This window comes from Xiphias gladius, chromosome 21 (assembly GCF_016859285.1).
Source record: "Xiphias gladius isolate SHS-SW01 ecotype Sanya breed wild chromosome 21, ASM1685928v1, whole genome shotgun sequence".
NCBI classification, from domain to species: domain Eukaryota; kingdom Metazoa; phylum Chordata; class Actinopteri; order Istiophoriformes; family Xiphiidae; genus Xiphias; species Xiphias gladius.
The window spans coordinates 15,737,650-15,764,783 of NC_053420.1; the positions used below are offsets into that span (position 1 = coordinate 15,737,650).

The 27,134-nt window shown below is 37.9% G+C and overlaps 2 protein-coding genes across 3 annotated transcripts; both read right to left on the bottom strand.

Annotated features, from left to right (window-relative positions):
- Positions 1-862: 862 nt before the first annotated feature.
- Positions 863-8,681, bottom strand: opn1mw1 (opsin 1 (cone pigments), medium-wave-sensitive, 1). 2 transcript variants are annotated; one of them, XM_040158777.1, is made up of 6 exons: positions 8,670-8,681; positions 4,772-5,129; positions 4,425-4,593; positions 2,141-2,306; positions 1,716-1,955; positions 863-961 (listed from the first exon to the last, which is right to left on the bottom strand). In XM_040158777.1, exons 1-6 carry the CDS (start codon positions 8,679-8,681, stop codon positions 863-865), a joined length of 1,044 nt encoding a protein of 347 aa, XP_040014711.1. The 2 variants fall into 2 exon arrangements, with proteins under 2 accessions (XP_040014711.1, XP_040014712.1); XM_040158778.1 differs by lacking the exon at positions 8,670-8,681 and having other exon boundaries at positions 4,772-5,135.
- Positions 8,682-18,213: 9,532 nt separating this feature from the next.
- On the bottom strand, positions 18,214-25,056 carry LOC120807247 (sodium- and chloride-dependent GABA transporter 2-like). Its single transcript, XM_040159024.1, has 14 exons — positions 24,861-25,056; positions 24,355-24,489; positions 23,903-24,043; positions 23,719-23,797; positions 23,458-23,590; positions 23,209-23,343; positions 22,706-22,809; positions 22,462-22,586; positions 22,258-22,370; positions 22,008-22,145; positions 21,527-21,629; positions 21,041-21,141; positions 20,236-20,406; positions 18,214-18,378 (listed from the first exon to the last, which is right to left on the bottom strand). Exons 1-14 carry the CDS (start codon positions 25,054-25,056, stop codon positions 18,214-18,216), a joined length of 1,839 nt encoding a protein of 612 aa, XP_040014958.1.
- Between the last annotated feature and the right edge of the window lie 2,078 nt (positions 25,057-27,134).

Consider the following 27,134-nt stretch of genomic DNA (forward strand, 5'->3'; position numbering starts at 1 on the left):
CAGCATACATGGTAGTAATCCATCTCTTTATCCACGACCTTGGAAACTATCCCAGCTCACACTGACCGAGTGGTTGGATTCAACGTGGACGGGTTGCCAGTCTATTACACAACTAACAACATGCACTATATGAACCGCACACACTCACAGGTACACTCCACTGGCAATTCAGTTCCACTAATTCACCTGGCCTACATGTCTGTGAGAGAAAAGTGGTGCACCTGGGGGATGTGCCATGCAATCGTAGTTGTTGAGCAGAGGTGTTTCTTCTCCAGTGTGTACAGCCAGCAAATGACTAAAACTGCTGCTAAATATAGTTGTTGCACAAATACAATAACAGATGACCTAAACTATAAACTACTATGTAGAATTATATATTTTTCATAAAAGACATTTTAAAAGAGACAGACACATTTTGGATGCATGCATTTATTTACCTACATTTACAATGCGATAAGTATTTATAAAATATATACACAATTGGCCAAGAAAATCAATTTTCTGGCCCTCAAAAAACAAAGTTTCAATAAAGCAGAACAAAATAAGTGCTGGTAAGTTTTTAAGAAAAGATGATAATTTCAGAAATGATAATAATTAAAAAAACAAACTCCTGGCACTCATGGGGATTGATAGCCTGCCAGATAACACAGCACATTCTGTTTCACTGTTGTGAGAAGTTATGCTGATATTTCCTTTGATTTAATAGCAGAGCGACTTTGAATAATGCTCCACCGTACGTGACATGAACAAGAAATGGTCCAGGTCACTGTGTAACCAAATGATACCACTGTCTATAGTGAAATGTTATTAGTCCATGTGAAAAAAAAAAAAATTCATTAGAGCTGTTGAGATTCGTCTGTGTTTAGGAAACGGAGGACACTTCTGTCTTGCTGGTCGATACTGAGGTCTCATCCTCCACCATACCGCCCATTCCAACTGTAGAGAGCATGCAGTTACGGAACTGGAAGCAGAGTGTATTGTGTGATTAGAAAATGAGGAATCAAAGAACATAGAACAAAAACAAAACGATCTGATATGGTAACACTTATTTAGGATTAAAAGGTATATGAATAAACATATGCATGTAGTAGCACAAAGGACACTTATACTACTAAATGCTTATTATATGTATGTCTGTCAACAGTTACCATTCCTTCTGTAAAGTATCCCTACATGTAACTGGTTCTATAAACGGATGATGAATAATTGACAATATCACACATTCGTAACAATATGAAATATGTCTGCATATTTGGTATGAATATCAAACATGAAGTGTTTTTATTGAATCTATAAGTACTTATTACAGTTAAATTTAAAATGTCATATTTCTTGTCTACTCTTCAGTAAAGCCAGAAGCCTTGGAAGAAATCTAGTAAGTTGACCCTGAGTCACGCTCATCTTTCTGAGTTTTGAACACATTTATGAACAGTTTTAAACCTGCCTTTAAGATACTTGCAAATGTATATAAACACTTTATAATGCTTTTTAACACCTTACAATGATTTGTTCATGTGTTCAGTCATGTATAATTAAGAATGATTACATTTATGTTATGCCATATGTTTTACTATATGTACTTTTGTAAGGAAAGTTATAATTGTTGACAAATATATTAATAATTACTTAAAATGTCGTTTAATCTCCTTACTGCGCTGTTATAAACAGTTTATTAAGTGTATGTACACTGCTTACAAGTGCTACAAGTACCATACCTGTTTGTTCATCAACACATAGATCACAGGATTGAACAGTGCTGAGCTCTTTGAGAAGAAGGCAGGGATAGCCAGGGCTTTAGCTGAGAAGGCAGCGCCCGGGTTGAAGAAGATCCATGCAGCAAAGCTGGCATATGGGGTCCAGGCCGTGAGGAAGCCCAACACCATCAGGATACACATACGTGTCACTTCCTTCTCAGCTTTCTGGGTGGATGCTGAATCCTGCTGCTGGGCTGCAGCCTGAACATTAGGTCATCGTCAGTTATTGTATGTACTGTACCCTTCTTGTTGATTTCAGATTAGCAAAACAACAGGATCAGGATTTAAGTTAAGTCATAAAAGCCAAGCATAATGAATAAGTTTTCCTTATAAACAAGTTTGCATTTGAGAAAAAATCACACTAGGTTTAAGTTCATGTCTCTTACCGCCTTCACTGTGCACACTAAGTTTCCATAAGTGAAGAAGATGGTGAAGACGGGAACACAGAAGTGGCAGCTGAACATGTACATGACGAATGATTCATTATTGTAGCCTGGAGCCTGAGTGTAGTAGTCAGGACCGCAGGACACCTGAATACCCTCAGGAATGTACCTGTGAATACAAGACAAACAGTATTTGATGCAAGATATCAGTGTTTACATTATAATACAGTATCATAACCTTTTTGTGTCTAACCTAAGATTTTGAAAGTCAAGCAAATCAGTCTCAGGAAGAGCTGTATTTAAACATGTCAAGGTAGAGGCCACTGTACAGTGAAAATACTAGGATTTCTTGAGGGATTACAGTACTATGAGTGTCCAAATTATTCAAAGAAATACTGGTAGTGGGACCAAAAGTGGAGCACATTAATATTTGATCATGAAAGACTGGAGGAAGGATTTCAAACTGCCCCTCAAAATCAATAGGTTTTATTAGGTGCAGTGGTTGAAGTAAATTACAATCATCTAAAAGGGAGAAAACTGATCTCCAAACATTTACGTGGGGCTAAAATATGTTAATCAGATGTTAAGATTGCATGTAAATCTTATGTGACATCTGCAGAAGAGCTGAACAAGTAAAAGATGGACAGAAAATGTGTCAGTAGACCTTCATCAGCAGAACCACCAGTTAAAATCCCAGAACAAATGAACCAACATTTTCTGGTATGGCAATAGCTGTACTATGGCTCTCTGCTGTACATATTTGTTTGCTATCAGGTAGATTCATTAAAACACAGTATGAAATCATGCAATTAGTTTCATAAATATGAAACTACAAAATCCAAGTATGGGTGTGTACTACAGCCATAAGTACGTGGCTGTACCAGCATAAGGATTAGTGGCCAAAGTGGATTTACGAAAGACATGCCTGTACCACTGAACCTAGCCACAGCCATTTCCACACCCATAACGCATCCACATTTTTCACATATATCAGTACTGGCGGATGCAAATATTGAGCTTTTCAGCTTTTTCATTGAATCAATGGGTGTTTTTAGATGGCTTTTGTGACAGTCAAACTATATACAATTCAAGCTTTTAAATAAACTGCCACTGTATTACTGATGGAAAACTATTTCCTCTAATCTTTGGAGCAATAAGTTAATAGATTACAAGTCACATGTTTAGTCATTTTGTTTACACTTACATTGTTTTTAATTAAATAAGTAGAACTGGATGTTTGAGCTGGTTTGAAGACTGAAGTTGGTATTTATTATTATTCTAGTTTTGGCCATGATTCCTGTTGGTTCTGTGGCTGAAATATGAAGAAGCAGCATCATCACTAGAAGGAGGGAGCTACACTAGAAGTCACATGACAAGACAGGCCGTAAACAAACCTCCAGTTTAAACCAATTACTGTATCTTTCTCACCTTTTTTTTATTATTATTATTAAAGGTAAACATACCCAAACTATCTCTTAAAGGTTAGTAGCCCTACTGGATTCCAGTAACATAGCCACATCACCATTGACGTGCCCAAGGACTGGACCTTGGTATTTTTGCCAATTTTTACATTATGAAAGTCATGAAATAACTGCCGGACAGACAGCTGAATCCGTGGAAGCGTGATCCAGGTAACTGGAGAATTTTACCAGCAGACTGCTTGCAGTTCAGTGCCATTCATCGAGAGAATAGCTCCTGTGAGGTTGCGCTATGTTAAACAGTGGCCGTCCATAATGATGCCGGCTAGTTAGTTTCACCTAAGTGAATTAACAAGCTAGTAAACATTAATTCCATCCATCCAGTGTCGGACTGATGAACTTTAAGCGGAAGTTGAAATGCTTCTCTTTCAATTCAGTTTTTGTAAAGCGTTGAAATGCGTGGCAAAATGAGGTACTCCTACATATTTTTATTGTCATTATAAGATTATCCTAGCATAGGCCCAAAACAGTTGCATATAAATATCAATTGACCTTGTGTTTTTAAACTCTAAAAATTTCATGGGGCCATGCCCCCAACTCCCTTAGCAAGCTCGTTATTCGGACCTCTATATTTCTAAAACCTTGTCATGCACATGCACATCCCTACAACAGAGTAATTAAGTTGGTGCGTAAAATTTTTGCAATTAAATAGGAAGAATGGACAAAGATCAATATAAATACATAAATCTAGACAACAGCGGTAATTCTGATGTGAAAAGAGTTTCAATAAAGGTCTTCTCCATTTTCCATTCTGCCATCCCTGATGTGGACAGGGTCATGTGATCCATTTTGGGGAATTTGTTCATTACCTTGACCAGCCAACCAGAGGAGGAACAGCACAGGAGCAAGCCATGATCCAGGTGAATGCACAACCTGCTGAAGCATGGGTGGCTGTAAATTTGAAGCTACCCATGGGTTTGCAGACCACAATGTATCTCTCAATAGCTAGAACCACAAGTGACCACAGAGACACTTGACCTGTTGGTAAAAAAAAAAAAAAAAAAGAGGACAAAAGTTGTCATGAGGATCTTCAAATCCTACCATCTGTTACACCAGTTGGACCTAAATTCATCAGTCAAAAAAATTGTTACTAGACAAACAATTACACAATCTACATGTGTGATAATTGCAAAATAACCGTTTTCCTAAAGTTTACCTCCCAGAGTAGCCATGAATCCTTCAATTGCACAACCAAGTTTTCCCAAGGCGAAATAGCCCACGAGGGAACAATAAAATGCGACCGTGAATCCAAAGCAGACCATGATGAGTCCAGCCACAGCCAAGTTGACCAGGATGTAGTTGAGAGGTTGCCGGAGTTTCTTGTTTTGAGCCGTGACCAACAGAGTCAGAGCATTGATGGGGAAGCCAGTGCAGATCAGGAAGAACATGTAGAGAGCTAGAAGCTTGAACATGATGGGATCTGCCAAATAATACTGTGTGTATTCATAAGGATTCCTCACAAGCCCCGTCCTGTTGTTCATGGGGATGTAGAAGTTTTTGCCCTCCGTGCCGTTCTCCATCTTTGTGATTTAGGATTTGGATTGGCTGAGTAGAGTAACCTTGGAGTACTGTCAATGCAGCCAAGAGTCTGCTTCCTAACTTGTTACATGTGATACTGCAGCTATGGTTATATAGCCCACAGGGGCAGACTCACAATGGATCAAGATGAGCAAAGAGGATCTGCATGAGAAATTAGCCCATAATCTCTGAGTATAATCACTAGCTGCCAGCATAGCAAAGCTCAACTTTTTTTTTTTGTAGGATGTGTTTCATCACTTGAACGATGAGTCTCACAGAATCAGGACACATAACATTTGAGAGACAGATTCTTGTCTCTTCTTTCATGAACAGCTCCGACATAAATTCCTGTCTATCTATCAAGTTCTACTGTAGTATGACATTACCTTTGAAGGAGTTGAGTGAACTGTACTTTAAATACAAGAGTGTACACTACACAGTTTTAAATTAATAAAGCACTTTTAATTGAACAAAATGTGTTTATGTCCTAAACACCATTAAACAACGACTTAGACCGAACCCTATAATTTGCTTAGATCACGATCCATTTAGTCAGGATGCAGCTAACATTTTCTAATAGGATTTCAGAGTGCAGGTTAGGCACATTATAAAGCTGCGCTGCAGCCCCACTAGTACTATGGCAGAGGACAGTATGCTGTTTGTTTTAGATTAATAAATAGATAAATCGGTTACCTGCTCCTCAGGTATCATGTTAACTTTTTTTTTTTTATACATTTGTGATTTTATGTAGCTACTGTCTTTGATGAATCCAACCACTTTAGATCTGCTGAAATTTAAATGTTTTTTTAAAAAAATCTCAATATATCCAGCACTTGAAGTTAGCCAGACACTGATTGAAAATTGTGAGCTTTTGTGGAACAGCATAGATAAAAAAAAAAAAAAAGTTGGGTAACTTGGGTAAGTTTTGATGTAAACATTTTATTACTGAAGCACTGGTTCATTTCTAAACACCTGGCTGTGCAGATTCTTACAGTAGGAAATACAGTTTGGTCCCATCAAAAGACCATTTGCCACCTGTGAGTGCAGTGTAGTGAAAGGAAGATTAGTTAAAGATGTGGCTCAGCTGTTCTGAGCAAAGAATATTATAAGCTCCCAGGAATTATCAATTTAACGTTTTGACCCAGTTCGCATGACATACATTCATTTGGGTTTGAAGTATTAGGTACAGGTAGAGTTCTGACGGTCAGCTGCAAGTCCCTGACGTTTTAAATGAATAATAATGACGCAAAACAAAAACATAATAAAACTAATTTGAGAGTAAGACTGTTGTCCATGAAGATTCACAATTCAACCTGAGTAATTCACCACTGAGTAACACCATTAACCATTTACATATTGTGAATATCAGAATATACTGTAAAAGCAGCATAACTGTTTCACAGACAGATACAGATTGTATGGGCAGTCCTGGGGGTCAAAAAGGTCAAATCTGGAGCCTTTCTCTAGTTGGGTTAAATCCAAAGAAAAAGGACATTTGCCATTGTTTTCTGAGCTATTTAATACAATTGTCAATAACTGCTACAGTACACTAATTATTGTAATGGATTTTGATGTAAAAAAAAAACAACGTGTATAATGTCTAATTATTAAACTATACAATGAACTTTTTCCACCTTTGTTTTTACTTTCGTTTTTTCTTTCAGTCTCATTTTCTGCGATGTCTGTAGCAGCCCACTGAACCCTCACTTCTGATGAGAATTGGCCCAATTTTATAGACAACAAATAGACAACACACATGCTGTACAATGGCAACCTGCACGGTAGAAGAGGCATTATGTGAGGTTAACCCCCCCGCCCCCCACACTCCCCCCCCACCACCACCCCAAGCCCTATACTCTGCGTCATGCCATTTCACTTACAGTGAAATGTGCAGTAAAATAGCTTTTTGCACCTGTGCATAAGAGTCTGAGGTCAATATGAGTGAGACATCCTTTTTGTGTTTGTACTGTAACATACTGTAGTTGTGGGCTGACTGAGCTTTTGTCCCCATCACTAGGGAGCTACTTATTCCTATCCTGGATAATCCACTTACTAAGGTGTAAAGCCAGGTGACAGATATGGAAGAGGGTATTCAAAGGGTTGAGACCTGGTTCAACCAGGTATTTTTTAGTTGATGACTTGAACAAAAGATAATTCACCGAAAAACCCGCAGCATTGTGAGATCAAAATTTTCCACCTTACAGTTAGAGTTGATCACCTGCTAAACAACAGCTTGAATTTAAAGTTTTCTCTGTTAGATGCAATGTGAAATTTTATAACACAAGCAAGCAACATCGTTCATTTGGAAAGTCTTGTTCCCTCTGCACTGCAGTCTATTCAATGCTAACTCCACTGTAGAAAGGAGTAGACAGCAATGAGCGATTCTGTGACACATAAGCTGCTACTTTTTAACTGGCAACAAAGAGCTTCCCAGGAAAGCATAATGCAATTCAGTCTACCTTCCCCCATCTACCAGATCCTATATCCTCTAAGCATTCCAGCCAACACCTGATTGTGTTAGAGGGAAAGCACAACCAAGGTGCCACTGACAGGAATGGACCCTTCCCCGAGTCTTGCCGCCCCTCAGTTAGCTACTGTTGCGATACCAGCCTTGAAACCTTGTGTTGCACGTACAGCATCTTGAGTTTCCAATGGCATCAGCTGCAGATTTGTCATTATAAAAACTGAAATTCCTTGCTAGTTTTGAAAAAGTGAGTCCATGATTTCAGACTAAGTGGACAAGGGGTCCTCTGTCTGCCCTCGAACCCCGACCTGGTCAAACTTTTCTTCGCCCCAACTTTTGTGGTGTTTCCCGCTTATTCGATAACCAGGTCTGAACCAGGCCTTTAGTGTCCACCTGATTGCTGTTATAACCAAAATGATGCAGAAAAGGCTGAAGCTAAAGTTTAGAAGGTACCAGGTAAAAGTCCTCACCGGCTGATGATCCGTGTAAAAGAGGAGCAGCATTGTTTGAGAAGAAAAATTGATTTTAATATAAAGAAAAATGTGTGAGAGTACTACAGTCCTGTATAGGAATTTTTTTTTTTTTAATTATGATTTCTATTTCATTGTTATAACAAATGCAGTATTGGCTTTGTTTTCAAATCAGCCTTTGAAGAAATTTACAGACACCGATAATTTACCTTTTCCATACCTGCCTGTAAACACCGAGCAGAATATAATCACTACTCCAACAACAGTGCCTTAATTATATAATTAATTATTATAAGTATGCATGTATATAAGTAATAGACATTGTTCACATACGTCTGTGTCCTACCGTCTTTACTAGGTGGTCTGTTGTTCATGCAGGTCTGCCTTTTAATTGAGACTAGGTTAATCCATTTATTGGGAAGTCAGATGTGACTCCTCCAGCAGTTAAAGAGAATCATGTTCTTATTTAATTAGACAAGCCAGAACTTATTACCTCATTATCATCGGCTTGCAAATTACATCACTTGATGGTAAACCAATTGCTGAAGTTAAACAAACTCAGCAGGCTCTCGAACTTGTTTTAATTCACAGCCATCACCAACAATCCCCGACATTCCATGAAAAAACATAATCACATTGGATCCGTGTTTGCTTTTGAAGAATTGTGACCTAAAAGCAACAACTACATATAAACACAGTGACAGTTAGTAGCTGAAGCAACAAGCAAAACCCTGTCCAGTCCACTTAGTGCAGCCTGTGTCTAAAAACGATAATTCATATTTTCTCCACTTAAATAACCGGAAGCTTCTCTGGCTCAACGTCAGTGTTTTCAGTGTTTTGTTCAAATTCCTCATCTGTAACTTTGAAGTTGCATAATTTTATTTCCACCTGTATTACAATTTCAGACATTTCATATAAGGATCCAAAGATTTTTGAAAGCACTATTATTCTCATATTAATTTCCATATTCAAACCCAAGATGCTGTGTTCCATGAATGCACTATTATTTCAAATGGAATATTGTATGTTTCTTGGCAACATACGTAACTTGTCAATCCGAGGTTTCCCTTAAGCTGTAAAGCTTTGTTCAATTTGACTGTTTGTGTGTGTTTGTGTGAGAGAGCGAGAGACAGAATTGTGAGTTCCTAAAGAATATCTGTATCAATTCCTTTATTTGCAATGAATGACTCCGTGAAACATACATGAGGCCCAACTTCTGCTCTCTCTCTCTTCATTTTCTTAATTTTTCTTTAGGAGGCGGTGGAGGCATATCTGCATCTTGGATGTCGTACATCATGTCGTAAATCATATCATAATTTTAGCAGCGTAATGATCGATTGGGCGGTTGCTGCAGCACCTGTGCCAATCAAATCCAAACACTGACATGATTTACATGGGGGCCCCTTGGGCCAGAGGGCTGTTGATGATGTTGACCGGGGGCCCCCTATACTGGGTCAGGGCCCTCCGTAGTTGCCTATGCAGCGTATAGGTCGTGCCGGCAGTGCAGGTGTTGCTTAATAAGTTAATTAATGACTGCGACACTCAGAACCTTAGTACCAGTTTAAAAGACCAGATCAGTAGCTGAGTATCAACCATTCAATTTTTCAGTTACAGTAAGAGTGTTTACCACTAAACCATTTACAAGCTCCATCTATTCATGGAAATACTGGAACATAAAACGAAGGAGAAAAAAAGCGGTTGCCAGAGATGTGGTTTCTCTTTAATTAACTTCCTTTCAGCTTCCTTCCTGACTTTTCCATGAGGTGGGTAAAAATATTAGTTTTATGACAAAAGTTTGGACAGTCTTCGTATTGACAGCCAAAAAATGATTTTGAAAAAATGAAACGACGCACTCCATGAAGAAACCTGACACACAAAGACTATACAGGTTTTCACGAAATTTTTTTGTTTTATCATCTGATGAATGACTAGGATGATTAGGATTTGCATTTTAATTACCAATTATTTTACAATAAAAATCCATTTCAGTGTAGCTTCACTCTTCTCGTTTACAGGTCAGCTTAATTATTCTGACAGTGTCTCCTTTGACATATGAAAAACAGGCCATGCATTCGCAGAGTCACTGTTCACTTTGTATGGTACTATACACATGAATAGTTGTAAAAGAAGATTGGAGAGGTGATGTGTGAGTGGGATGAATCAATTCTTTAGTACTTGTTTCCAGACTTAAATCTACATTAGTTACTCAGCCTGCATTATTGCATTGAGAAAGAAAATACTTGCTACCAAGTATGCTATGCTACCAAATGACAAATAGATTACTCTTTACATTTTTTTTTTTTTATGGCTTCTCTTCACATCGTCATCGGCCAACTAATTTTACATTTAAGCAGGTTGTTGAAACTCTAATTCTGAGATAGATACCCATAAAAGATCCGTCTTCAACTTACTGAAACTAAACAGAAGCTGTTGGCTACCACACACTATAGACGCCCTAATACCAATTTAAATACCACGTTAGTGGCTGGAATGAGCCAGTTTGTCCTGTAATGAACGATGTTTCATAGAACCCGTGCTTATCACATTACAGGAGGGTTCAGTCCTTGATGAGGAAGTTGAGCTTACTTCGTTAGAGATGCAAAATTCAATTACCTAATTCAACTTTGAGGATAAAACCCCATTACTGATTGAACCACTTTGCTTTCCCCTAAATCTATTAGCTTAGTTTTTGCTTTTGAAATACAGCAGCAACTCGTGTAGCAACCAGAGGCTTATATGTTAATCTAACCACTGTCCATTTCATAAGCCCTGACATTGTTTAGTGTACCGTAAATAATTTAATCAAATAGTGTCGCACTTACTGTGTGCTAAATACAGCTGATTTAACTTAACTCAATTCTGTTGCAGTGTCAGCCGGCGTTTGGAGATATCAAAGTTTCCTGCTGAACGCAGAAAGCCATCCACTTAAAAAAATACTGACACCACCTCTCAAATAACGATGACTAGTTTCCATGGTAAAGTTCATGATGATTGAATATTTGAGTTGTCAGGTCACTCACAGAACAGTTGTGTTTTTTGGGGACGAAAGGAGCCTCAGTTCTAAAATGCTGACTGGTTAAAGTTAAGGAACTGCTTTGGTTTGTTTGTTTTTGTTTTTACTGAATATATGTATTTTGCACTGAAGTACATAATCAAATGAGAACTAAAGAGATATTTCTCGATGAAAACGTACATATAAGAAATGGTCGCTAATTACTGGGTGACACTGCTAGTATTTGAACACTCAAACTATTTTTATATTTTTCTAGTAGTACACCAATCTGAATGGTGTTTGTGCTGTTTAATATTGGCTGAGAGGATGGAAGTGCGTCTCATGCTTTCATGACTTACATATGAAAGTTAAAAAAACCTGACATATGTGATCTGTTCTTGTTTAGCACTGATCATTTTGGAATGTGTTGGAACTTAATGATATTTGTACTGTTTGCGATGGCTCAATTACTGAATGAATTTGAGTGCCACCACTTTTGATTAGTTATATACAGCAACTAATAATGAGTTCTAAATACATGCTATTATTATAAGTATATGTATATAAATGTGTGCAATGCAAGCATTTTAAAATGTTGATGTGTCTCAAACTGTGCATGCTTGGATGGATTAAAAAAACGGGCCCGTGGACACAGACAGGTAAAGAGCCCCCTACCCCTCCTTTATAATGTAGATTCCCCAGACTGAAAGAGACACATTGTTTGTGGTGGTTTGTGTGTCTTTGTAGTTGTTTTGCAGCTCTTTATGGTGGTTTTGCGTGTTTTTGTGGAGGTTTTGCCTCTCTTTGTGGTCATTTTATGTCTTTCAAATGAGCTCTATGACTTTCAAACAAGAAATATTAACATTTACTTCATACGGGGCATCAGCAGGCCCTACTGATCTCTCAGGCCCCTGGGCCTGTGCCAAGTACAGCCATTCAGTAATCCATCCATGTGTATGTGTTGTCCTCAAACGTTTATGTTTATGTTTTTTCAGTATGCCATTCTGAGTATTTCAAAATGTAAATGGTGTCTAGATATATATGGAGGTAATTCAGTGGAGGTCTATGGAGTTTTATAATCCCTCAAAATGCTGAAGAAACAGACAGCGCAGCCTACAGCAGGCGCAATGCAGATTGGTTGATCTGTCGACTACGGTTGCTTTCTGTAATGTAAACGTTTATTACATCAGTCACATGAAGTGATATTATAAAAGGAGAGATTTTACTTTTCCAAAAATACATTTTCAGAGATTTAATGGATAACATTTGTGAAGATATATTCTCATTACAAAAATATTTATCGTTGGAAAAACGACAAGCAGTAACTGCAGTACTTGTTGGTAAGTGTAACTCTTACCCAGTGTGATATGGAGTGAGTTCAAGATTGCCTATAAAGTTTTGTCATTTTTTTAGAAAATTGACTTGTAATAAAAAGACGTTTATTGCATTAAAAATTAAGTACACAAGTTTGCAGTCATACATCTTCCCTGTTGCTGCTATTTGCTGTGCTTTTCTAGCTCACTGGTATAACATGGCCCCTTTGAGAACTTAATAAAAGCAGCTCTACACTTATTAACAACTAACCTGCATATGAAGAGTATCCACTTTGCCCCAGTTACAGCAAGCAAGTTAGGTTTCTTTTAATCAAACATTCAAACTGTTGACACTAAATGAAAAACTCATCCTCACAAATTCGAATGATAATACAATCATTTATGGCAATGGCAATGGATGTATCAACAGGAAACCATCTGTCACACAGCTTTCATAAGTGTGCCAATTCCCACAAGTGGGATTTCCAGAGCAAGGAGCTTGTGTTTATCTGCTTAGCATCCAAAAATTGTCACTAGCAAGCTGTTAAACCGGAGGGGTTTGGACCTTTTTCTAATCTCCAATCCTCACAAATTGGATTCACACCTTGTGCGCAATTCAGAGGTGTTGAGTAGGTCGTCTGGGAGTCAGACCACACGTTAGAGGTGACACCTGTCTCCCTCAATTCACGTAGTCTTCAAAGTTGATTACAGCAGCCACATACCGACTCGAGAGGTCAAAGACCTCGGCTTGTCTCTGAATACAGAGACTGAAGATTGAATATATTTAATCATGTTGTTCCTATGTAGTTTTTTTAAATTTATGATCAGATTCTTTCGGTTTAGTTGCCACTAGAGAGGCCCCACTGACTCCTAATGAAGCATACGAAACTATACTATGAAGCATAGTATAATAAAATTCTGTATTAAAGAGTAGTGAAGATTACTGCAATATAAATTTAAACTGTCACAACCTGATGGTTTATCCTCGTGTACATATTGTGTTAATTTTGTGGATAGATAGATAGATAGATAGATAGATAGATAGATAGATAGATAGATAGATAGATAGATAGATAGATGAACATAAAACTTTATTTTGTTTATTATGTTTAACTGAATTTATAACCTGACTGTCTCAGTCACAGTAAATCATAAAACAGGAAGATTTTTGTACAACTGCTATTGTTTAAAAATCCAGGCATTACAAGCTGTTTTAGCATTGGAGAGAGGTCGGAGTGGTGGTTTGCTTATGTGGGGCACCTGGTACAACAGGGATGTGAGAGCTGAGCTCTAAATGAGATTGATATAGAAGCCTCGAGATACTCATAAGCCTGACGCAGGTGAGAAGTTTGAAAAAGCTTAGATCAATAGGGTGCCTGCCTTGTGCCTAAAGTCACACGTAAACAACAGGTAATTGGAATTAGCTTTCTGATTTACAGCTACACAAGTACTTAACACACTCCTGCGAAGGTTAAGTGAGTTGAAACTGTAACAGGAAGTCCGGTACCTGTGACAAAGAGGAACTGTAGCTAATCTGTTAGTGGGTCAGGAAGACACATTACATGACCGGTCCAGAATATATTGTACCACATTAAACATCAACCAATGAAAGTAAGGGCTTCCTAACTTCACCCATTTTACTTGATTTTACTCAAGGTGACTCAAATGCTAAAATCTGATTTCTTTGAATAAAAAAGCAGAACTTTCTCATCACATGCAGATGTGATGTGTGTCTGAATTTCTTATGGTGAAAGCAATGAGTAATGTGATGAAGCAAGGTATGAGGAGGAAGGAAGGGTTTGTTCTTGAGCTGCATTATATAATTCAGACAATTTACCACAGAAACCCTCGTTTACTATGTGCAAAATTAAAAAACGTGCAGTATGTTAGTGACCACTGCATTTCTAATATCTGTTCCAAGGAGATCTAAAACATTTAGTCGATTAGTTGATCAACAGGAAACTGACTGGCAACCATTTTGAGGCTCAATTAATCATTGTAAGATTCAAAACATTCTTTGGTGCAATGTTCTTCACTGTAAGCACTGCTGTTCTTCTTTGTCGTCCATAACGGGAGAAACTGAAAGATAGAGGGAGGAAAAAATCAAACAGAGAGACAGACACATGAAAATCATTTGAGTTGCCTTATGTGAAGCGATCACGACAAGTGATTCAAAATGAATAAAAATTTATAATGAAGTTAAATGTTGTACTAGGTCATGGTGTGTCAGTGGGATAAACTTTACGCTCTGTGGCCCAGACACTAACCAAGGGATTAAGATCTAATGCTCAACTCTCCCACCAACCCTGTGCATAGATGTTACAACCGACCAATACTGCATTCAGGAACTTGTAATCATTCTTAAAAGTCCTTCAAAAGCTCTCCACGACATCTCATTGTATCACCCACATCTCCCAAAGTTCCGATAATGTTACAGGGGAATCTCTAACAATTATTGACCAATGAATAAAAAAATATATATATGTGTGTGTGTGTGTATATGTGTAATATATGTGTATTATGGGGAAAGTGGTCTCAGACCTACTGAGTCCAATGGGTTGTGACAGGTAAATTAAATATAGGACTACCGACACTGCATGTGCTGGTGAGGCACCCTCTGGTGGTCTATTTTATACCGCTCGGCACCTTTTAATTTCAGCAAACAAGCAGGTATACACTCAGTTGCCAGTTTGTTAGGTACACATAGCTAAAAAATAAAATGCTGTCTAATACAACGGTGTTGCAGTTAATCTTACTTTCATGAAGATTATGATTCAGTTTTTGTTTAAACAGTTTTGGAGATGCATTGATTCAACTTCACTGTCCTGCTGGAGATTGCAGTTTGTGGTGCTGTTGAAGTGTTTTGTGTTATAATCAGTGTTTCTAATGTTTTGTCCAACCAATTTATATAAACATGGGTAGATAAAATATTAAGCCAAAGCACAAGCGTCACATCAAATCCTTTATCAGTGTGTAATTTGACAATAGGCAATAGGCCTAATATTATGAAAATGCTTTTTGATGATTTAAATATTTTTATTTATGCAGGAATCTGATCTCGTGTACATATTAGCTGTGTGTCTCATTTTTCTCCATTTTATAAATATAAAATAAATCTTTATAGGATATGTAAAATTTGTAAATCAAAAATAAGATAATAGTTAATAGATATAGAAAGAAAGAGAGAAAGAAGAAGGAGAGGGCACAAATGACAAAAAGAAGAGCACATATCTATACGGGTGAGGATAAATCGTAGCTACAGTTACAAAAAAATATCTAACATCATTTCCATTGTCATCATCACAATTACTCAACATAATGTGTCCTGTCAGTAAGGAGGTGAATCTCTAATGGCATAAGAACGTCTTTTGTATATTGATTTATATATTTGGAAAACGAATGTGACAATAGGAATATGCCAGTGTTACCTGTTGCAATTGGATTATCCAGATATTGGGTTTGAAGATTTGCTTTAAAAGTCTTGAGATCTTTGATAGAGCTCAGGAAACATCCTGAGGACGGCCCCTATGCTCCAAATGATCTGACTGAATCCACTTTAAATGGGTATGGAACAACAGCACAATTATTACCCTAGCAGAAGTTCTTGCCGGTACAGTGAATTTTCATTTTCAGCTTCATGTGTGCGAGGTTTTTCTGAACATTGAGGGATTTTTTTTTTCCCGATTTTTTTTTTTTTTTTATTAGTTTAATGCTTCAAATTTGTTTAAGTGATTGTTATTCAACAAATTAACCAAACCATCTGCTTCATGGTCCTTCCTGCATCTGCGTGTAATGTGACAGTTCAGCCAGAAGATGTCCTACTGTCAATTCCAACAGATCTGAGGGAGGAGTACTGCTCAAGTCCTGTAGCGCAGCACTGGCTCTAGCCTGTTTATTTTAGTTCACCTGTGGAACAGCACATCCCTCCAGTTTGCGTCATTTTTCTGTGCAACCCACACAAAAAGGGTTGGTGGAAACCCTAGCATGGGTATAACCCCCTGCGACTAAGGAGCAGAGTTGAGAGTCCAGGAAACCCACTGTTCTTGAATCAGAATGTCTGGAAGAGAGACCCAAAGCGCCTCCCAGAGGCCATAGTACAGAATGGGTGATCCCCAGTATGAAGGGAGTCAGATGTGATCTGTACCTTCCCTTTCGTTTTACTTAGTGATACACACAGTAGTACTGTCACTTAGCAACAAAACAGGAAATGTGGGAAAATGCTCATAAACCCATAAAGTAGATGTGATATAATTACCTTAAAATGATAACCGCTAGGGCTGATTTGGGTACGAAAAGCAATCGGTTTCAGGCAAATTACATTATAAGGTGTTTTGAAATATGAAGTATCGGGTATGGAGGGAAAGAAGGCAAGGAAAGGGGTGTATTCTAAGAGTCATAGCTAAGTACAAGTGGTTGTATTTGTTTGTTTGTTTGTTTGTTTTTTAAACATGGCTACACTTAGGTATAATAGAGTAGTTTGAGGATAGGAGGATTGGGAAAAGTGAAGTTATTAGTTATAAGGTAAACAGACCAACAGGCAAATACAGCTGAAAATAAAATTAGATGTGCTCCATCAGCTCCTATGTCCTGCCATAAAAGTTACTACATAAACAATAAGGTAGTCAAATTATACACAGCACTTTCACTGTCCTCACGTTATTTACTTATTAAATCAACAATCCCCAAAGTGTTTTTTTATCATTTATTTATTTATAAAAACACAAATATAAAACAAAAAGGAAAATCAACGGACCTGTTAAAAAGTTTAGTCAAATAGCAAGAACAAATGTGAGTTAGCATGTTTTGGCAAGTTCACATAAGATTATGAGTTAGCTTTTTGATAAAATTGGTTTTCATAAGCAAATTAGAAGAAGATATTGAAAAGGAGTTCATCATTGTAGAGGCATCCTCACAGCAAAAGCCGCTGGTCCCTCAGAAGTTCAAACTTCAGTACTGAAGGACTGAGTGCATGTTAATAAGGAGGGAGTAACAGAGATATGGCCCAAATAATGTGTACTCATCTTGTAATTAAAGTGTAACACGGCTGAACACTGACGCGTTATATTACTCTGTGATCAACGTGTGAAATTACAGCCTGCATACCCAGTTTTCATACAGTGAAATACAGGTGTGGTGCATTGTAAAGGGCTTTACTTACCAAACAACTCAACCTTCTTTATCTCTCTACCTTACCTATTTTATATATCTGCTTTTCTAACGTATTATCATTAAATATATCACTATTTTGAAATTTATTCAGGAATTTCTCTATGAAATACATCAGAATGGCCCCTATAGTAATGTACCCTATAGTTATGTACTAAACCAAAATTTCTACTACTTTGTATCATAATTTTAAAATTAATGGTACCAAAACTTCTTTAGATCATTGTTAACCAGGGTTTTCAAAACCTAATGTATGTTACCTGATAAAGATCATAATATACTCTATAACAATCTAATAAGTATCAAGTAATTAATATTAATATAAATCTCACCAGAAGTACATTGTTTTAAAAATCCCAACCTATACACAAGAGATACTGTATATGAAACAGTTTATACTTAAAGAAAAGACATTTCTTTCCTTCCTAAAACATAAATAAATCTCTTTTGTAGATTAATTCCTTAGAAACCCCTTCTCCCAGACTTCTTGTTTTATTCCCCAGTAACAATAACATGCTCCCTGCAGTTATGTAATAAGCACTCTTTAAATTCTTAGAGTGTGATTTCCAAGAGCTTCTGCAACATAAATCGTTGTCACAGATACACTGTCAGCTGGAACAGACAAGAGATTTAAAAGTCTTTCTTGTGTTTGCAGTTCTTTTTTTCTCTTGCAGTTTAAACGACAGATGTCCTCTGAGCTCTGCCCTCTCTGCTGTCAGGGTTTTCTGTCTTGCGTAGTGTGTACAAGCCTGTGAAAGTCTGGAACGCTTCATGGTTTGATGCTTTCTTGAACCTTGCATTAGGTAAGTCCTTTGCTGCGGTGCACAGAACGTTCAGCCTCTGTATGAAGGAAAAGGGAGACAAATGGCAATTAATGTCATTACAGTATGTTAACTGGGATTAACAAAATAATACATCTGCTGAACCTATACTTGTTTTTTAAGAACAAAGAGTGTTGGTCACCAAGGGCCGGGTTCAAGGCTCAAAAGAAATAACAAGTACGATGCATTTGCACCACTGAGGAGCACATGCTTTCCTCATCATCACTGCTAACTTTTATTGTAGCAGACAGCCACATGTTTTCTCTGACTTTCATGGAGTTACCAGCTGCTTGGTTTCACCAGACAAATGACAGCATTTCAGTAAATGGCCAAAAACCAGAAGGTTTTAATTTAAAGTGACAAAGCCTTCTAAAAGCTGTGGGAAGTATTATTTCCTTTGATTTTGTCGGTCCGGAGCAAAAGAGGACATAGTATGAGGCTGTTATAGAGCCACAGAGTCTGCAGAGGGATGGAGGACAGAGGCTGGACAGGTCAACAACACCTCAGACTTTACCAGGGATCAACGCTTTTTGTTTCCTTTTTCCAACCCACAGTGAAGACTGGTTTCTTTTGACCATGACCAGAGTTCTTCCCCAACCTTAACAAAGTAGTTATCTTATACCAAAGCATGATCTTTCCCTAATCCTAACCAAACTGTTTTTATGCTTAAACACTGCATGAAAAGATTCAAATCCAGACAACGAAACAGCAATAAACACCGCAAACTTTTGGACTTCTGCACACTCTTTCCTACCATAAACTTCATATTTTACTGATCTAAATACGTCCACATACTTGGGAATAGGCACTCAACTAGCAACCAGAAGTGGTAAAATCTGAACTGTCATAAAAACCCCTGCAATACTCTGTAACTGTTGTCTTTGTGGGAGGTTTGTACTTATTTCCACATAAAGGCCAAAACAGTGAGACTCATCCTACTCTCAGAAGTGCCAAATTTTTCCAGATTCCCTTCTTTTCATGCAGTGAAACCTTCACAACAGAGGAGTCAGATTTAGAGAACAGTTTTACTTTTGCAACAGGGATTTGTAACATGAAATGAAAAAACATGTAGTCTAATCGGGGCATCAGATCAAAAAAAGGAATGTACAGTATGTGTCATTGTGGACTGCGATTACAAAAAATATACTGAACCTGAAAGATTGATCTGTGATTTTTCAGCACTGTCCCACCATTTGTTCCACTATCTTCTACTTGGTGACAGGGATTAGACCTGCGTCACATGGGCGTCTCATTCAGTGCGCCACATTCACCGACTTCACTACTGATTTTGTTGGAGGCCCAAATAAAATTCCGCTTTTAATTTTTCTGATTGAGCAATGATTGTGAACACATTTGAAATGTGACCTCTACAAACCTAAAGTTTATTTTCGTACTCCGACATACAACAGTAACACATCGAGAACACTTCTGGAGCATTCTGCGAAAGAAGGCCCTTTGCATCAGATAACTAAAATAAAATGACAGTGCCAAGTAGTCAACAGTTACAGGAAGCCCATAACCATACCTACTGCATGTTGGACAGTGGCTAATGTTCCCTTAATTCAGAACTGGTACAGATGTGAACCTTTGACTATAAGAAAATAGGGGTGCACAAGTCTAATACACTAGATTGTTATTTGTGCGAATACTGATCTTTTTAGGTAGATCAAGTGTCGGCCAGATGTGACCAACATAGAATATACATATGGAATACAGTTTCTCTGTCAGTGTCAGTATAAATTTACATTCATTCACTCAGTTACCCTGTTACTAGTCAGCAGCGAACTTATACCATTACGGTTTTTAGCTTGTAACCTTTCTAACCGTATTGTCTGACCTACTTCTGTTTGTTGCATTAACAAATTTGTGGCAGTACCTGTCTCAGTGTTCCTGGAGTGACACTCACAGCATACAGCATCCACAGAGGAACCATGAGTGTTGACGAGAGAGTAAAAAATCCTCCAATGGTGTAGCCCCACCAGGGGTATTCATAAGTGTTGCTGAATTTGAGTGGAGAATATTTGACCACTGAGAAGAGTAATGTGCACTAAAAAAAAAAACCCAAGCAGAGAGAAAAGAAGAGAGGGTGTGAAAACAGGATGAAAAATGATCAGATTACTAATTTGTATCACACAAAAAAAATTTTGCTACTGTGTGTTTTATTTAGTTAAAGAAAAACACAGGGAAACTGAAGTCGTAACATGCGTTGGCTGATTAGCTATCAGCTGACTAACAATATTTTATCATATTTAAACAAGTGTACACAGCATTGCTGAGAACCCCATACAGCAACACTGTTTGCTACGTCAGCTCCATTAACCACTTATTCCTTTTTCTTAAAGTAAATGTGGTGGTGACAGCTACAGATTAAGTTTTGTATAATATATTATATAATATCACATATCAAAGTTCTTTGGATTATCATATAATTTAATATTTCTTCAGGAGAAACAAGCCAGTGATGAGATAAATTCTTGCAAAGATTTGTTAAAAATTTCATTCAAAATGACACTGAACAGCCTTGGGGTTGTGATATAGTTCCACATCAGTGGTGCTGGTTTCCATCTGGTTGAGACGAGGACTAGCGTCAGGACAGAGGCCTCTGGCAGCTTACAGATACATTCGCTAGTTAGTAATGAACAAAGTTACCAGGCAGGTCCGAGTGCATTTCCATTACTTACAGTACAGATAGCTGGTGTGAAGTACTGCCAGCAATATTTCATAACAGGCCACGGTTGATATCCAATCATGTCCTTTATATTATCATATTGACGATCTGCACCTTCAGAAAACAAGTAGTGTTAGTTACTTCAGATTTATGGCCTCACTTTTTTTTTCAAATTTAGAAAACAAAGTGTAACATGTACAGTATATAAACTTTGGGATCACAACTCGCATTTCAAATAAAGTTTTGTGGATTTAAACCAGGGATTCCGAACCATTTTGTCTTGTGAGGCCTTAAAACAAAGCAGTGTCAACTTGCGAGATTTTGCATGGCATAAATTGTAAAAAGTTTTTTCCTGCTATCCTGTTCTGTTAATTGTCACACAGCCCCTCAGGTGGGGAGCCACTGGTTCAAGATCTACTAGGCTGTCCAACATCAGACTATATAAAGGCATCAAACAGTGGCTCTAGGAGGGTTTTACCAAGTTAAAACTGCTCCTTACCATAGACCCATCCAATACAGAGAGATTGGAGAATAGCAAAAAGTAGTAGTGTCATCCCACTGCAGGCGTAGTGGTCGAACAGCTGGAAAATATAAAGGCCTCCCTGCAAATAAGAAGAGACAGAAACCTTCAGTGAAATTCAGTGCAAGGTTATCATTGCATCCTCCACATGTTTTATTTGTCCATTGTGTTATTCTGAAAGTATGGACCGAATACAGGTACAGCTAAAAATGGTGGGTGTATTTTACAGAAGTGGATTGTTCTTGTAAATGTAACCCTTAATGGATAGAAGATGTTCTTTCTTCTGTTCAAAGATAATTACAAATTATTATACCATTAAATGTTCCCTTCAGTGAATCTGTTCCTCTTTTGTATGACTTCACTTATAATTGTTTGTGGGATTTAATAGTTATAAAGCACTGATACATACTATAAATAACGGCTTAACTGATTAAAGAAATCGTTATCACAAACCACTCACCTCTGTAACCATCAGAAGGCCGACTAAGAAACTTACAGCGCTAATGGCAAGAAGGAGGAGTTTACGGTGACAGTTGCTTTGAAACAATGAGGGATACATGTCGGAGATGGTTGTGACCAATGCCTCTTGACAAACAAACTGTGGTACCAAAATAGATATTTTTATGTTATTACAAAAGAATTACATTGTGGAGTCGGAATCAGAAATCAGAAACATTTTCATTCCAAACAGAGTCGATAAGTAGTCCTACCTCACTGTCTAATCCCAGGAAGATCACCATAACGAAGAAGGCAACAGCCCAGAGCTGAGGAAGTGGCATTAGAGACACAGCTCGAGGGTATGCAATAAATGCCAAACCTGGACCTTCACAGGTAGATGGAGAAAATGGTCATATTCTTAAAAAATTCAGACAAAATTATCTGGGTTTCCTTTAAGTATTATTAAAATTCCATACCTGATTCAGCCACCATCGATATATCCACACCTTGCTCCTTCGCCATGAAACCAAGCACAGAAAAGATGGCGAAGCCAGCTACGAAGCTGGTGAAACTGTTCAGCAGGCACAGGTAAACGCAGTCTCTGTAGGTGGAATTTCATGAAATGATTAAATTCGTGATCTAATCCAAACTACAGTCAGTGGTGAGGAGTTTAAATAAAATTGAATTCAATGGAATCGGCGAAGATATAATAATACAAACCTGTAGCAGTTGTTGCTGTACTTGTTGTAACTTCCTAAACATGTCAGAACACCTGTACAAACTCCATAGGAGTAGAAAATTTGGCTGCCAGCGTCCATCCATACCTGAGGGATTTGGATGAGTTCAGTTTAGGTTTGTAAAGATCCAGGCACTCACAGAACTTGATTAAGGTTTAGGGAAACACCGTGGTCTTGCTTTAAGACTGAAACAGTCAAAAGTAACTTAAAAGCAGGAGACAGAGCATCTTTATGTTAGTAGTATCAAAGCTTCTTTATTTCCCTGGTCTGGAGTCATCTGCATTATAAACAAGCTTCCCACCCCGACCACGTCCCTGCGACTCTCATGTCTTCCAAGAATGTTGTGGGTAAACATAATCAAGGCAGCAATTACACTTCCTCCAAAACATAAAGGGAACAACAAAATAGTAGTATATAAATGTAATTACTAGGAAATAAATTTGAGTGATGATGATGATGATGATGGTGATGATGTGATAGCAGTACCTGTGGGTCCGTGAGGCGGGATGGGTCTGGGTAGAGGTAGAACATAATCCCGTGTTTGGCCCCTGGTAATGTAAGACCACGAACAAACAACACCACCAGCATTACATATGGAAATGTGGCAGTGAAGTAGACCACCTAGGACACAACCAACAGTCAATATTTGTGGCGGTATTTCAAAAATTAAATACTTTAAGACAAAAGTTTACATGAAATCCAATACTACAAATAACCGTTAGGATTGTGCTGTACCTTTCCTGTGGACTTCACTCCTTTCCAGACACAGAAGTAACACAATGTCCAGGCAAGAAGTAGACAAAGGGCCAAGTCCCAACGAATATTTCCAATTTTCTCCATTCCACTGGACAGACCCAAGATTCTCCTCCTATAACAAAGTTTATTTAAGAAAAAGATAAATCTTGTTAAAAAAAATTTTAAAAACTAAAAAAAAAAAAAAAAAGGGCAGCCCTTTTATGATGATTAATTCATGAATAATTAATTCATGCTACTTACTCCCAAAATTCCACAACTGAAGATGAACTATTTCCATACAAGAGCAGAGGGGACGTTTGATTGTGCTCGAAACAGGTGTCTTACATGAAAAAATAACAGAGGCTGTGAAAACTGATTAGCAAAATACACACACTGCACGCGTGTATGCGTCATCGATGGCAAATAAAGTCTTGGTGCCCTGTACCTGTGTTCCAGCTGTTGTGACAGCTCGCCCATGGAAGCTCAGACTTGAACGATGAAAACAGGTAGAGAAACGTCCAAGCCAGTATGATGATGTAATACACCCCAGTGTAGAAAACAACCACTTGGCCTCCATAACCTATACCTGTAGAGAGATTGTGATGTCAAACTGCAATACAATGAATACACATGAATATTACTGTTTGTCTAACGGATGGTAGACGGATGGTAGACCTAATTCAAGATTTAATGATTGTGTACAAAAACTAAATTAAATGTAACTTTTCCTGAACAGCAGGCAACTGAGAAAACAAGTGGCAATTACAGAATAATGGTAAAGAGTTAAAAGCGACAATTTTTGGTGGCAGTTTTGTCAGCAAATAATATTGTTTTAAACATTTTCTTGTATTTGCAGCTGATTAAAAAAAACAAGCTACAAATACTGTGAAGATTTACCTTCAAAAAGAGGGCAGATTTTCTTCCAACATGTTATTCCACCCTGACTGGTGTATTGGCCCAAAGATGTCTCCAGGAAGAAGAGTGGGATGCCACAGGTGAACAAGAACAAAAAATAAGGAATGAGGAAAGCCCCTTCAAAATAAAAATGAAAAATCTTGTCATAATGGTGCATGAAGTGCATGTAATAATGCATAAATTTGTTCACAGAAATAATGATTTGAACAATTGAATGCAGTTAGGGGGCAAAAGGATTGGTTAATTGGTAGTTGCTAGCTTGTCCTTTGGTCGTTACACAGCAGGTAAAGAGCTGTAATTATTTTAACATTAAGAAATCCTAGTCACTTGCTATCAGACTTCAAGGTTTTTTTTCACTGCTGGCATTTGCAAAATCTTGCCCGACAAGCCAGCTATTAACTGAACAAAATCTTAATCCCTGGCAAGGGAACAAACAACACAGCCTTTATGTACATGATGTACACCTGGCCACAACAACAAAGATTTACCTCCTCCGTTTTTGTAACAAAGATATGGAAACCTCCAGACGTTTCCCAGCCCAACAAGGTGTCCAGCCGCTGCCAGGATGAACTCCACCTTACTGGCCCACTGTTCCCTCCCCTGAGGTTTGGGTCGAGTTGGTCCTGGTGCGGTCCCAAGGTTCATCAGATTAATTTTCCCCCGTGAGTTTTGTTTTTGGTCCATTTTAACCCTTTTAACAGTGCAGGACATGAAGCTAGTGTTAAGCCATATTAACTAATGTACACAGGGATAATTATCGGTTTCTCTTCAGCACTCTCAGGTTTCCCTCCACATAAATGATTTCCTGAATGGCATACCACATAGGTAATAATAGATACTAGAACTGGACAGGGCCAAAGAAATTTACCAAATTTTCCATCTTCAAAATCAGATATGAAAACATTATGAAACAAGACAAAGAAGGCAAGCCTGAAAGATGCACACTTTACCTTGAGCTGTTGAAGAGTTTCCTCCTCTGAAAATTGTCTTCTGAATGAAAACACCAGCCCCTGTTCAAGAATAAATTGAGTTAAATAGGTTTCTGTGAGGAGTGGCCACTGAAACTAACATAACCAGTCCTTTCTTTTAACCTGTAGAAACCAATAGAAGAACAGGGCATTCTCTCTCTTGCACACACACACACACACACACACACACACACACACACACACACACACACACACACACACACACACACACACACACACACACACACATACACATAATTTTGGTGTCAGTGTCAGTTTTGTCTGTTTGCCAAGATAAAACAGATAACCACTTGGGGGGGGGGGGTCCTTTTTCATGGGGCTACAGACTTTCATGTATGTTTCTCTCATGTTGTTCTCTAAAATACTTTTGAAGGAGCTTGATCATATTAAAAGCATCAACGGTGTAGGTAGTTTTACATGAATTCATAGTATTATCTGTTTTCTTTTTGAGCTGTATTGCTACAAAGCTGCATTGTGCGGCAGTACTGCTTTATGTTATCCATTGTGCTCATCAGTAATTTCAGAAGGTTCTGTTTAAAGCTGGACTTTCAACAGATTTTGAAGGCTGCCTTTGACTGGTTTTCCCTCTCCTCACATCATCTTCACATCCATGTCACATCCCATAACAAGAGGAACAAAAACATCAGAGGATACGATTTCTCAACTTTCCTAGTCTCATTGTTCCCCCAGAAAATTAAAGCCAGAAACGACTTATTTTTATTATTTTATTTCTCCTGATGTATTTCGCAAATTATACACATTTGACAGTTTACATAGGATAAATAGGGCTAAAATAAAAAAGACAATTTCAGATTATCTTTTGAAAGAGCTTAATAGTAACTGAAGTTTTTTTAAGCTAAAAGACTTAAATGACACTGGATTTTTAGATCAGAAAATCTATCGTGGTGATATTACTATTTAAGACTATAGCAAATTAATGTGAAACTATTCTCTTTTAGGGGTGCAGCTTCATATAAGTATGATCCCTGATGTTAATTAATTCTAATGCCAAAATCTATACACAGTTCAGAGTTTGGGGTGTTAGGATATATAGTGTTTGTCTACATTCAGACAGGAATAAATACTACTACACAGTTTCAAATAGATGTTGCAATTTCACAACTGTAGGTCAAGGAGTTTTAAAAAGAAATTCAATTCATTGTGGTGGTGCACAGAGGCAAAATTGTGTCCCTGTCCAAATACATATCACCTAACTGTAACTCTGTGGATGAAATGATGATTCCTTTTAAGGGGAGGTTCAGTGGAATCAGACAATACATGCATGGGAAACCCATTCCTGGGACTTAATTGTTTAGGCAAGGACAGGAATTTCAGACGTTCTCTGCAACTTCAGTGTGTACCAAGGGAGTAGTAGTAATGAAGCTTGTCTCAATACTTCCTTCAGGACAAAACTACAATGGTACCTGCAGACAATTTCTTCCCAATTTTGCAGAAAATGTCTTCTACCCTGTGCATGTGCCAAACTTCAGGTTAGCCAGAAGAGCTGAGAAAACAAGGCAGAGGGAGCTCTGACTTCAGAGTGGAGCAAAGTCATGACATCTGTGCTGCGAGGTAGTATGACAATTGGTCAGTTACTCTTACTTTTGCTGGTCCACAACCAGTTGGCAAGGTTTCCCAGGTAGGACGAATCCACCAAGTCCAATTGAAGTGAGAAGACCATTCATTGTGAAGACATACAACCGATTCATGGGTGGGATTGATATACTTGATTCCATTACAGTCAAGTACAAGTTCCACATTAGGTCTACACGC